This window comes from Pan troglodytes, chromosome 13 (assembly GCF_028858775.2).
Source record: "Pan troglodytes isolate AG18354 chromosome 13, NHGRI_mPanTro3-v2.0_pri, whole genome shotgun sequence".
Taxonomy (NCBI): Eukaryota; Metazoa; Chordata; class Mammalia; order Primates; family Hominidae; genus Pan; species Pan troglodytes.
The window spans coordinates 87,767,933-87,781,210 of NC_072411.2; the positions used below are offsets into that span (position 1 = coordinate 87,767,933).

Here is a 13,278-nt window from a genome sequence, read left to right on the forward strand (position 1 = left end):
CCGCAACTGGCAGGCGCGGGACGCCAGGAGAGCTGGTGACCAGGGAAAACGGGAGGACTTCAGGATGCCCCGAACCCTGATTGTATAATTCTTCGGAGTCTTTGGTTGCAGTGGAAGTAGATTGGTCTAAACTAAACGAATACTGCCTAAAAGGAAAGACAAAACTCTCCAATTGTGTCTGACAGGGCGTGCACAAAACCCACTTTGCAGGGGTTGGACCGGCTCAGCTACTGGACCTACCTCTCGGGGTCAAGCTGCCTGTGATCCCAGGAAGCAATGCTGTATTCTATACTACGAATTTCGGTGAAAAGGTGAACAAGTTTTTATCGTCTTTCTTTCCTTTACCCTTTACTACTTGCTGTTAAACTCAGAGGCTGCATCATACAAAATTCATTAAACGAATTTGCATCAACATTTACAGGAAAAAAAAAATCCCACATCTGACTGAAGGTATTGTTTAGAATGCATATGAAGCACTTTCATCTTAATGGTTTGGACATAATCATATTCCAGAAAGTTTAGATTCTTAGTCTTTAATTAACAATTCACAGTACCATATTAATATTCCCTATAATAAAACTTCATATATACTTATATAGTAAGTTTTGATGTACTTAGAAACATGTTTAGAAGGTGAAAGGTTATTAGTGATAGCTGCCATTTAATGGTATGTTACGATTTTAACTGACAGTATCTTGGACCAAACTCTTCACGGGAAACATTATTTTGTTTTGAGTTGAATTCTATTTTCCACATAAAGAAAAAAAAAAGAACTGAAACAGTGGGACTTAAAATGAGTTAATATGTTTAGTACTTTAACCTTACTTTAATGAAAGAAAGCCCTGCCTCAATGAGGAAGAGACTCCATAATTTGCCCCAGCCTTTCCATCCAGCATTGTCTCCAACCAGAGAGGCTCAGCTTCTTCAAGTTGAGTCTTTCACACCTACCCATAAATACCATGCTAATACTTCAGTATTTTGTCAACTTTGCCCCCAAACCTGGCATATCTTGTCTTCTTCTCCCCAGTCTATGAATCTGAGCTATCAAGATTCTCTGAACTGTGATAGCCCCCCCATTAGCTTATTTTTGCTTAGAGTTCACGTTGCCCTTGATTTGTGTGATCTCACTTACACAAACCATAGTTAATCATACTGGATTATAGTGTGTACTTCCCTTAAGCCTTTTCATGTTTTTAGTCCTCAACACCACACCTACCCCCAAACCTCCCCAGCCTTTGACTAAGTAGTCAATGCTGAAGGAGGTTTACTACATTCTTGTTGACTGGTTGCTTTTATCAGTTTTGCAAAAAGTTCCACAAGAAAGAATTCTAAGTGGCCCACTTACCCTTCTAATGTCTATGATGTCATCAGAAATAAGTAGAACCCCTTGGTATTTGATACTTGCTTAATGTCTTATACAGTTCAGGCTGTTATAACAATGTACCATAGACTGGGTGGCTTAGAAATAACGTAAATTTATTTATCATTGTTCTGGAGCTGGAAGTCCAAGATCAGGACACCAGCATGGTCAGATTCTGGTGGGGGTCCTTTGAAGTCCTTTCATTATTACCTCCCTGCATGGTAGAAAGAAGGCTGGAGAGTTCCCTGTGGTCTCTATAGGAACATTATCTCCCTTGATGAGGACTCCACCCTCATGACTTAATTATCCCCCAAGGCCCCAGCTCCTAATGCCATCACACTGAAGATTAGGATTGCATATGAATTTTGGGGGCATACAGTCAATCTAACACACTAAATAAACATGATTTCTTAAAACAAGTTTTGTTTCTGAAAAAAAGTATAATTGCTCTTTAAAAAAAACTAATCTGTTCTACTAGATTAGAGCAAGTGAACTACAAATATACCAACTTCACACAACTTGAGTCACATCCACACAAACTAACTTTGCAAAAACGTGCTTGAAATTTATTCCATTACAGGTGATATAATTCCTCTTTAGTGTATAAACAGAACTGTGGCTTTTGTCTCCTCCCTCAAATATATTCTTTTACTCTATTGCCATTTTCTCTGTCGACCATTAATTCACTTGTCTACTACTTTTCAAAAAGATGTTCTATTTTTTATTACATTAATTCTCCCAAAATTTATTCATTTAATGATAATTAGGCACCATACAATTTCTCAGAAGAATTTTCTCTTTCAGTGTACTCTCCTTTGTGAGGTAATGGTTAATAGTCACCTTTTAAGGGCAACCAGTTATTTTAATTGTCAATAGAAAAGTTACTCTGGCTCAAATGGGTGGATTTGTTTAAAAGTATTCATAGTTTACAGGTCAGGAGCTCAGGTTTGGTCTTGAGAAACATATGCCTGTCACAGCTAAAAGTTAACATTTTTTAAAAGTTTACAGCTAAATGTCAACATCTGAAAGAAATATTCAATCTACTCCTTGACTTATTATTATTGATCGTTTCCCTTCCAGGAAAGATCTGGGCTTCATATGTGGATTCACTGAATTCAAGACTCTCCCCTTTACGAGTTCTTTCTTTGCCTTCTCAGGAAAGCATTGGTAACCAGGGAATCTAGCTTTCTGATTAGGCTCTTTGGAAGGAATTAAAGTTTAATGTTAAACAAGAGGTCAGAAACTTAAAGAAGCTTTTAAATGCAAAGGAAGAGCTAGTATCTTATTTTGTTCCTCTCATCTACCTTTTACCCATATGCAAAGCATTCTCCTACCTACCTTTTGAGAGTTCTTATTAGGGTCCAACCCAGCCAGCCTCCATAGTGTTCAGGAATTGGACTGCAACTGTGGTTACAGCCAGACTGGAAACAGAGGTCCCAAATTGGTGCCTCTAGACATGTCGGGATTGGTGCTTAGTGTTGTTGTGGTAGTATAAATTGAATTTCGTGCCTGCAAATAGGGCAGGTGCTCTCTGGTTTCCCATATTACCCACATACTCCAATTATCTGTCTCCTGAGCCAGTGCCTGATTTAACATATTTTGAGCTATTATAAAACTTAGTTTTTCTGGCCCAGCAAACTTAAAACAGAAAGAAGAGATGTAAAAACAGCCTTAACACAACTTCCTACTCTTATTCTCTACTTTTTCCATTTCAGAGGTCCCCCAATAAGCCATTATCACCATCTTGCTATTAAAAAACTGAGAACTCACACCAAAAAACTCACTTTGCTAATGTTTTAATTCATGGTGAGATTGAATAACTCAGCTGTTTTCTCTAATGCAGCAGATATAAGAAACATGACTAGAAACTGATTATCTTTTCCTCCTTTTATATGTTAATGGCTGTTGCCTAAAGGTGTATTTGGTCTTCACACAAATAGAAAAACTTCAATTTCTATAAATATTCTTTAAAATTGGTTCTTTAATAAGGTGAACTGCATAATATAGACCTCAGGTATTCTTCTTACTCTAGCACTCAGAGATTGTCGGTTCCTTGCATTAAAAACCTCAAGATGCAATGACTCTTTAACTCAAAATCGTTAACATCTAAGTTTTACTTCTACTATTTGTTAAAGTTATTTTCATAAATTTTGATGAAACATTTTGTTATTTTTGTTCATTTTAAGATGATTGAAATATAATCATAATTACTATTAATCCTTTTATCTTTTGAATAGAATATTTTGATTTGAGAGAGGGAGGAGGAAAAGAGAGAATCCTAGCGTTGGCTTTGTACCATAAAACAAACTATATGCTATTCCCTTTCTTTTCCTCTTCTCTTTTCTTATTTGGCTGAGAGTCAGGGGCTGAAGAGGATTAGAGGAGGAACTGATTGGGTTAAGGTGAGTCTTTGGGATAATTTACGCAGCTGAGGAGAGAGGAAAGGAAAGGCAGGAAAGCATGCCCAACTCCAATTTTTCTGTGGCTGTTTTTCCCCATTTCAGATTCTTTTGGCACATTTTATTTTCAATGAACATTCTAATCATTTTGATAGATTATTTAAAGTGAAAATGCATTAATTTTACATATTTTTGAATCTGTGTTTGCAGCTTTTTCGACCTTCTTACGGTTTTAACCTGACTGATCCCTATTGTCGACTTTTGGAAAACCAATATAAAAGCCTCCATGATCCACATTTAAAAGCATACTATAAGCGCAAAGATATTTTGAAGAGATTAAAGAAAGGTGGCTACATCACCAGCAATAATAAAGTGGGTTGAAAATTACTTCTTTTTTTAATCAATGAAACCCTTTAAAACTTGATATAAACTTGTTTCTGTACCTCACTCGGGGGGCCTGTGTCACTTTTAACTTGGTCATGAGACAATACTTAATAGGCAGTTCTATAAATTTCTCAGTATTTGAATCAAGAGAAATCAGACAATAGTTGTTGCTAAATGAAAGTACTTCTTCCTTCATCTTTTTTCTTTGTAATATAAAAAGATTATTGACAAATAATTTGAGAATACAAAGATACATTATTTTCCCACGTGTATTATAGCCTTCTTTCTCTGTCTTTAATGGCACTGTATACTTGTCAAGAATTATGTTCCATATACTTTTAAAAACTTGAGATGAAACAGAAACTTAGCAAAATTCAATCTGTCAGAACCTTGATAGAGTATATTCTTATTGGAGTCGAACAATGTTATTACACTTACAATTATAATCCAATTACAGCTAATTGAAATTATTACTGTGATAACTAATTGTGTGCACTAAACTCCTTTTATGATATAAGTAATATTAATAAAGTAATATGTGTATATTTTTTAGAGACAGGTTCTCACTTTGTTGCCTACACAGGAGTGCAATGGCGCAATCATGGCTCACTGCAGCCTGGACCTCCTGGGCTAAAGCTGTGTTCCCGCATCAGCATCCTGAGTAGCTGGGACTACAGGCACATGCTGCCCAGCTGGTTAATTTTTTTTTTTTAAGAGATGGGGTCTTGCTATGTTGCCCAGGCTCATCTCAAACTCCTGGCCTCAAGAGATCCTCCTGCCTCAGCCTAAGTAATGTTTTTGGATAGAAATTTATTGCTGATTAACAAATGCAGAGAGATATTACTTACAAGATTGTTAGCAGTTTATTACTCTTTATGCCAAAATGTCATCAAATTTTATGTCACTGCTATTTTTTAAGTTATTTTTAAATCAATTTAATGATTTAAAAATATATTTAAAATATTTATATAATATTAACATATCAAGCATTTTTAAAATATCCATCTGCTTTCATTTTTGTTTGTAGGTTGTATGTACCTTGAGAGAATTGAATAAGTACAGGCAATATCTTACCAGTTTAAAATTAGACTTTGAGAGAAACTATATAAAAGAACAAGTAAGTTAAATACTTAAATTTGGTTTATTTACACAGAGTTTGGAAGAAATGCTTGATTATATGTAGAGTGTTCTTCTAATAATATTTTGACCCTTTATTATTGACCCTTTATTATTGTCAAAGTAATTGAATATTTTTTCCAAGTGAAAATTTACAGTAGGAATAAACAGTATTTTAATTTTGCTATATTTGGCCAAGAATGGCAAAGGGACTGGGTTATCTATCAACACACCAGTGGTAGCTGGCATAATTCAATAACTAAATTGCTAGTCAGATGTGTTGTTTCCCCCTGAGCTAATGCCAATAACAAACATCTCTTGTGGCAGAAAGATTCTTAAATTGAAACCTAAAACAGTTTGAGCCATAGGAAAAGAACAATAATTATCTGTAGTGTTCTACAGTGATTCAAGAATATGTACACTCTGTGTTTGTACTCATACACGTGCACCTGTAAAAATGTTGTTCTTGAATGTGAACAAAATGTTGTTCTTGAATGTGAAGTAGAATGATTGGGTGTAGAGTGAATGGTTATGGATAGTGACTTCCTTTTGATTTTTGACTTAAAGGTGTGTGTGTGGGGCGGGGGTGTGTGTGTTTGTGTGAATTCAGATTTTAGGGTCAAGAGGTTTGGATCAAAGTGAGAAAGGTATATTTACATGAGTGTTTGCAAATGTATGTCCTAAAGATAAAAGGGTTAAATACAAACGAGAAAGACTTTACTATATTTCTAAGTATTCTGTACTTTCCCCACTTCATTCTGTGCCCAGTGTTTCTTCTCTACTTCCTGCATATTTTTATTTAACTTATTTAGAATAGGTAGACAAATAAACTGAAATGTTTACCTTTTATTTTCAGAGATAAATCTTAATTTTGGTTTACTTGTCTGTGTCTTTAATGGATTCAAAATAGATGTAAATGCAATTAAACAGAATTAAGCATTTATAAAATATATAAATTTAAATGGTTTTATTTCTGGGAAATGTAAAAAGCATTATATATATGTAATACACACGTTTCTTAAATAGAGAATACTTGCAAAACAGCTACATAACATACCGGAAAACAATCAAATCCCTCAACATTGTGATGTTGCACAAGTCCAAAACTGGTTGTTAAAGGAGGGCACTGAATCTATTAAGGACCAGGAGCGGCTGATGAGGCATAGGTAAGATTAAAGTTGAGGCATATTTTATGGGTATGTTGTGGACCCAAATAAGCTGGAAAATACTAGAAAGAATTGAAGACAATTTAAGTACTAGACACCATTCTCCTGGATCCCTCAGAGTGTAGAGGAAGGAAGTGAAACCAAGAGGTGGAAGAATTTTCTACCAGAGGGGTTAGGGTTGCTGGACGCCCAAGGGATAAGCCAAACTGGTTATTGAAAGAAAAATTAGATTCAAAATCTTTCTATATTAGAATATAGAAACAATATATTCAAACAATAACAGCTTTTTAAGATTCATCTTTAAGAACTGACAGCATTTTTTGAGGAAGTTAGTGCAAAGTCAAAAAAAGTAAGTTTGGAATAACTGATGCCAATATATAAATATGTGCTGTCTATAAAAAAGATTGTAAGCTCATTTAAATATGACTCAGTCATATTCAATCATGGCCATTCCATGGACAAGCCCATTTCTTAGGAAGTAAAGGATGTTATAGTTCTTTTTCCTTCACTAGGGATGCGGTAAGGAATTGGGCTGACTTTTATTACCTGACTTTTATATTCATTCCATGGTTTCATTATATGGTATTATTGCCATAATACATATTGATGTACCAGAGATCCAGACTACAGATGAGAGATTTGTTCAAGGACTTGTAAATTACAAGGAACCCAGTGCCCAGTTTTTCTTAGAGAATTCAAATGGACTGTTTTTTTTTTCCACATTTGAAGTTACTGTTTCAGTTATTTCAGCCTTTTTTGCAAGGTCATATTCTTAAACCTACTGAGTTATGAATGCTTACTGTGCAAAATGTTTTGAGTAACTTTGCTCTGCTTTTTACCATTATCTTTGCCATTATATCAGATACTTGTGTAGTGGAGAGACCTTATAATAAGTAAAACATGGTGAGCTGGTGGGTTAGGCTGTTTTAAAGGTTTATAAACAGGACTGACAGAAAAACAGTAAAATTCTTGTAGTTCAAGAAATGAAAGGCAAGCAAGGAAGTGGTTTGGGAATGGCATAGCAGATGATGCCATCATAAAAGAAACAGCCAATTCACCTTTAGCAATATTTGCACTCATACTCAGATATTTGGATATGATAAGTAGAAAACTAGAACAACTTGAACGCACAGCAGAAGAACAACGCCTATTCCTAATGGATAGAGAAGAAAGACGACAGCGGGAACACACAAGAAGAAAACTTACTCTTCGTAGAAAAATAGAAGAGGTGAGAGACAACAACTTTAAAATATTAAAAGAAAAATTGTGTACAGTTGTTGCTTTTGTAAATAATTTTAACTGTACATTGTGCTGCTTGAAGTCATTTCAGTTCAAAATAATTTGTTACCATTAAATTTCCTTCATAGCTATAATATACAAGTTGTTACATAAAATAATGAGGTGGATACCACAAAGTACGTATATAAGCCAATTTCTGCTCTTAAAGAACAGTTAGAAAGTTAACTAGACACTATCTAACTCTCTTAATGCCCTTATTGTGGAGACAAAAATTTTTTGAAATTTAGCTTTAGTAAAAAGTATCATATTTGCATTCCTAATAAGAGTGTAGTAAGAAAAGTATATTCTAAACCGAACGTATGCCTTTCATTATGCTTAACCTGATTTCTATTAGGCCCTGACTTGTTTAATATACTTTTTGGTGGGACAAAATACAAAGATATTGTTGTGAAAGGCACACACACCAAGTGCAGTAACATTGTGATTTCTAGGAATGGAAGACAAAAGAGATGTTACTTCTGACAAGGATGGCAGAAGATGTTAAAAGAGAAGAGAGGATAGAAGAACAACGGCATAGAAACAGAGAAGAGAGTGACAGGAAGGTAGGGTGAGCTTTAACCTCTAACTTGAGCTGTTCGAAGAGAAGATTTTGTTTTGGTTTTTTGAAGTACAAATCACTTTGTGAGATGACTGTTGCCCAGTTACTCCAAATGATATGCATGATATAAAACTGCAAGTTATGGACATTTTTAGTATTTTTGACTATCATATAAAAAGTACTGCTCTATTATGTGATATAACTATTTTTGGCTTTATTTTTACACCATAAACCATACTTGTAATTACTATGAAAAAATTAAATGACTGATTAACTTTTTTTAGAACCAGCAGTTCTTTGTCGGATTTCTCAATTTTTCCTCACCAGTTAATTTTATTTAGCTTAACTTTTTATCTTTAATAATATATAAGATTTTGTGATTTAAAGTGTAAATCAATAAAAAGAAAGAGAAAAATCCTACCAGCACCACCCTATCAACTTTTTAGTTCTCACATATACACATACACCCCCCAACAATGTTTCCAATAATATTTATTTTTTCCAATTAATAATTAAAAACAAGCATCGCAAGCTGTTCTGTAGGCTGTTTTTTTCATGTAATAAAATGCCATTGTCAACTTAGCATGTTGATAAATGTTGATCTAAAATTCTAAATGGCAATTTTAGGTAGGTTATTGTTAACAAACCTAGGTATGAATGTAAGATTTACACAATTTGGTTTGTATTGACATATACTGTTACATAGCAATTTTGTAAAAATATTGAAAGTTTAAATATGTATGCTTCTCTTTCATTCTGTTTGTTACCTGTACCTTTCAGTACCATCAGAGACTCACTGCTCATTTTGCAGGCTCAGCTTATTCCAATTTACCTGATTATTATTTTTCTTCTTTCTTTTTTGTTTTTCTTTCTTCTTTATTTTTATTTATTTATTTATTTTTTGTAGAGACAGGTTTTTGCTATGTTGCCCAGGCTGGTCTCAAACTCCTGAGCTCAAATGATTCTCCCACCTTGTCCTCCTGAAGGGCTGGGATTACAGGTGTCAGCCACCACGCCCAGCCACAGTTATGATAAATATTTTCTAATACTCATTTTTTCACTATTTTTCAATGAGAAGTCTCACCAAGTTGTCCTCTTCATTTTGCTCTAAAACTGCACATCTCTGGGCGGCAGAGCAAGACTCCATCTCAAAAAAAAAAGAGAAAGTATCTTTGTTTTCCAGAAGCAATTGAATGCACTAGATTCTTCTCCTTTTGCCTAATGTCAATTACTACCCAAAGAATGTTGGTCAGTTTTAGTGAAGACTAATGCAACTGATCAAATCAGCCTGGGAGGAGTGCCCATTAGACATGGTCACTGACTGTAAGCATGATAACACCACAGGCTGCCTAAGCTGTGCTAATGGCAGAGCCATTTGAACACTGATATTTCCAATGGAGTTATTTTACAATTGTCTTTTGTGAATCTTGTTTTACTATAAGAAATTTTGAATTCCTTTGTGTTTCATTACATTATTATGTCATGATTTTCAGATTTGACATTATATATTTTTTCACTGCAAATTATGTCTTATCATAGTTTAGATTTTGCTCTTAATATCTTTGTCAAAAATTATTTGTGTGGATCTATTTTTGGACTCTCTTCTATTCTTTGACCTATTTGTTTGATTGCTGTACCTTTAATAATTCTTTGAATCTGTCATGTCAGTCTTACACATTTTTCTATTTCAGTTGTTTTAGTTAATCCCAAGCCCTTTGTATTTCCATATAAATTATAGCATCAGCTTATTAATTTCTACCAAAACGTCTTGCTGAGTTTTTTAAATTGGATTTGCATTAACTCTATAGGTCAGTTTGGGCACAATTTACCTCTTGATAATATTGAGTCTTTCAACTCATGAACCACATATGTCGCTCCATTTATGTAGGTCTTCTTAATTTCTCTTAACAGTGCTATGTAGTTTGCAGTGTACTGTTCTTATATATCCTTTCATAAATTCATCCCTAGGTATTTCATACATTTTATGCTATTGTAATTTATATTTCTTAAATTTCAAACTTTGAATACTTAATGCTAGCATTTAGAAAAACATCTGATTTATTTATATTCATCTTGTATCTTGCATTGTTAACAATCAATAATCAGTTCTAGTAGTTCTTTTTTCTAGATGCCAATTAATAGTTTACATAGATGATCATTTCTGTGAATAAAGGGAGTTTTATTTCTTCTGATGAGTTCCTTTAATTTTTTTTCTTTCTTGATCACACTGCTTGAAACCTTCAGTGTAATGCTGAATAGAAGCAGACATACTAGCTATTTTTCACTGGTGATTTGTTTGTTAGTGCCTCTCTTTGCTAGTGATCTCAAGGGGAAAGGATTAAGTCGTCGCCATTAATTTTAGGGTTAGGTATGGGTTTTTTTTACAGGTGTCGTTCATTGGGATGAGGAAATTTTCTTATATTTCTAGTTTGCTGAACATTTCTATCAGAAATGGATGTAAGATTTTGTCAAACATTTTCTTCTGTGGTTTTATTGAATTCATATGTAGGTTTTCCTTTGTGGTTCATTGCTTAGTAGATAACATAAATTGATTTTTGAATGTTAAATGAATCCTGAACAAAAGATCATTAAACCAATATACTTGGTCTGATTGTATTATCATTTTACATATTGTTGTATTAAATTTGCCAACATTTTGTTTAGAATTTTGCACTAGAGATGTTAGTGCAAAATGTAGTTTTCTTGCACTACCCTTCTCTGATTTTGTTATCAGGGTAATGCTGGCCTTATACCATAAATCTCTATGTATTCCATCTTCAGATTTTTGAAAAAATTATTTTAGAATTGGTATTGTTTATTTTTTATATATTTTATGGAATTTATCAGTGAAGACATTTGGGTATGAGGTTTCTTTGTGGGGAGATACTTAACTACATACCTATCCAAAACATTCTTTTTAAAAGTTTTGATAGTGTATTCTAGGAATTTTTTCATTTCATCTGATTTGTGGGATTTATTGACAAAGTTGTTTATAACATTCCTTTGTTATCATTTGAGTATTTCTAGACTCTGGTGATGTCACCCACTTTCCTTACTGGTAAGGAAATTTGTAACTTCTTTTTTCCTTATCAGTCCTGGCTAGAGTTACTTTTTCTTTTTCTTCTTATTTCTCTTTTTCTGATTTTCTCAAACTGCTAGTTTTTAGTTTTAATGCATTTCTCTGGTTTTTTTTTTTTCTATTTTGTTGATTTCTGTTCTGATCTTTTTGTTAAATACCTTTTTTCTTTTTAGGTGGAAGTCATTAATTCAAGACCCTTCCTCTTTTCTAATACAGAAATTTAGTACTCTTAAGTTTTTCCCTAACACTGGTCTATCAAGAGTCTCCAGATTTTTTTTGATATACGATGTTTTATATTTATTCAATTCAAAATACTTTAATTTCCCTTTTAATTTTATGTTTGATTCATTGGTTACTTAAAAATGTGTCATTTAGCTTCTAAATATTTGGAGTGTGTCCAAGATCTTTCTGTTATTGATTTCAAATTTACTTTTATTGTGGTCAGAGAAAAGACTTTTATTTCCCAAATCTTTTTAAATATATTGAGATTATTTTATCATCCCAAACGCTGGTCATTTTGGGTAAATTACGAATGTACACCTGAAAAAAACTTCTTTCTACTGTTGTTGGGTGAAGTATTTTATAACTGTTCTCTAGATATCAAGTTCATTGATAGAATTGTTCAAATCCAAGTCCTAGCTCAATTTCTGTCTACTTGTTCTCTCAATTATTGAGAGAAAGAGTTATTAAAATCTCTGACTATATTTTTGGATTTGTCTAGTATCTCAGTTTTTGTTTTATTTGAAGCTCAGTATTAGGTAAAAAAATGGCTAGAATTGTTATGTCTGTTGGTGATTTGATTTGTTTATTGTTACGAAAATATTTTATTTTCCTGTTATTATTCTTTGCTCTAATATTACATGTAATATTAACATTGCCACTTCAGCTTTACTTTGATTACTGTTAGCACGGCGTATTATTTTCTTGTGTTTTACTTTTAAGACCAAATTTGGGTCTTTATTTTTCTGTGTGTGTGTGTGTGTGTGTGTGTGTGTGTGTGGTTACTACTCATATAGATGGGCTTTGGTTTCATATCAAATCTGACAACTGCCTGTAATTGAGGTGTTTGTAGCATTTACATTTAGTGCGATTATTAACATGATTAGTTTTATGTCTGTCATCTCATTATTTTTTTATTTGTCTCATCTATGTTCTTTTCTTCATTTTCTGCCTTTTTCTTTTGATTTTTAATGATCCCTTTGTATCTATTTTGTATATTGCTTCTTTGTTTGAAATTTACCAGTTGCTTTAAGGATTACAGTTTATGTCTTTAATTTATTAGGGTAGCTCTTAAAGTGTTATTATACTGTATTATACCATTTCACATATAGTATAAGAGCTTTACAGTATTATGCTTTATTTTTTTCCCTTTGGCCTTTATGCTATTTTGGTCATTCATTTTATTTATATACATATACGTAATAAATCCCACAATACATTGCTAAGTTTGTCTAAACTATCATTTATCTTTTATCCTGATGTAAATAAGTCATATATTTGGCCAGATACTTAAAATTTTTTATGCTCTTCACTCTTTTTTTGTATACCCATATTTTCATCTGCTATCATTTTTTTTTTCTGTCTGAAGGGCTTTCTTTAACATTGCTCCTAGTACAACTTACTTTTGTATGTCTGCAAAAGACTTATACTTTATTTTTGAAAACTTTTTTTTGAGTATATATGGGTTAACATCAACTGGGTATAGAATTCACCATTGACTTTTTTTTATTTTATTTTAGTACTTTAAAGATGCTGTTTAACTTTCTTCTCTACATTGATTCCAAGAAGAATTCTACTGTCTTTAAACTTTATTTTTCTCTATGTAACATGATTTGTTTTTCTGGAAACTTTAAAATTTTTCTTTTTATCCCTAGTTTTGAGAAATTTGATTATTATGACTTGGTGAAATTTTTCTTGTTTTCTACGCATTGGTGTTT

The 13,278-nt window shown here is 33.0% G+C and overlaps 1 protein-coding gene across 3 annotated transcripts in view; it reads left to right on the forward strand.

The window, feature by feature from the left end:
- FSIP2 (fibrous sheath interacting protein 2) overlaps positions 1-13,278 on the forward strand; it is a 114,510-nt gene that overhangs the window by 1,018 nt on the left and 100,214 nt on the right. For all 3 annotated transcript variants that reach the window (XM_016950151.4, XM_063791323.1, XM_063791324.1), the window contains exons 2-7: positions 186-311; positions 3,970-4,131; positions 5,171-5,260; positions 6,286-6,425; positions 7,512-7,653; positions 8,156-8,266. In XM_016950151.4, the coding sequence (XP_016805640.3) occupies positions 186-311; positions 3,970-4,131; positions 5,171-5,260; positions 6,286-6,425; positions 7,512-7,653; positions 8,156-8,266 (771 nt within the window). The remainder of the gene's footprint in view (positions 1-185; positions 312-3,969; positions 4,132-5,170; positions 5,261-6,285; positions 6,426-7,511; positions 7,654-8,155; positions 8,267-13,278) is intronic.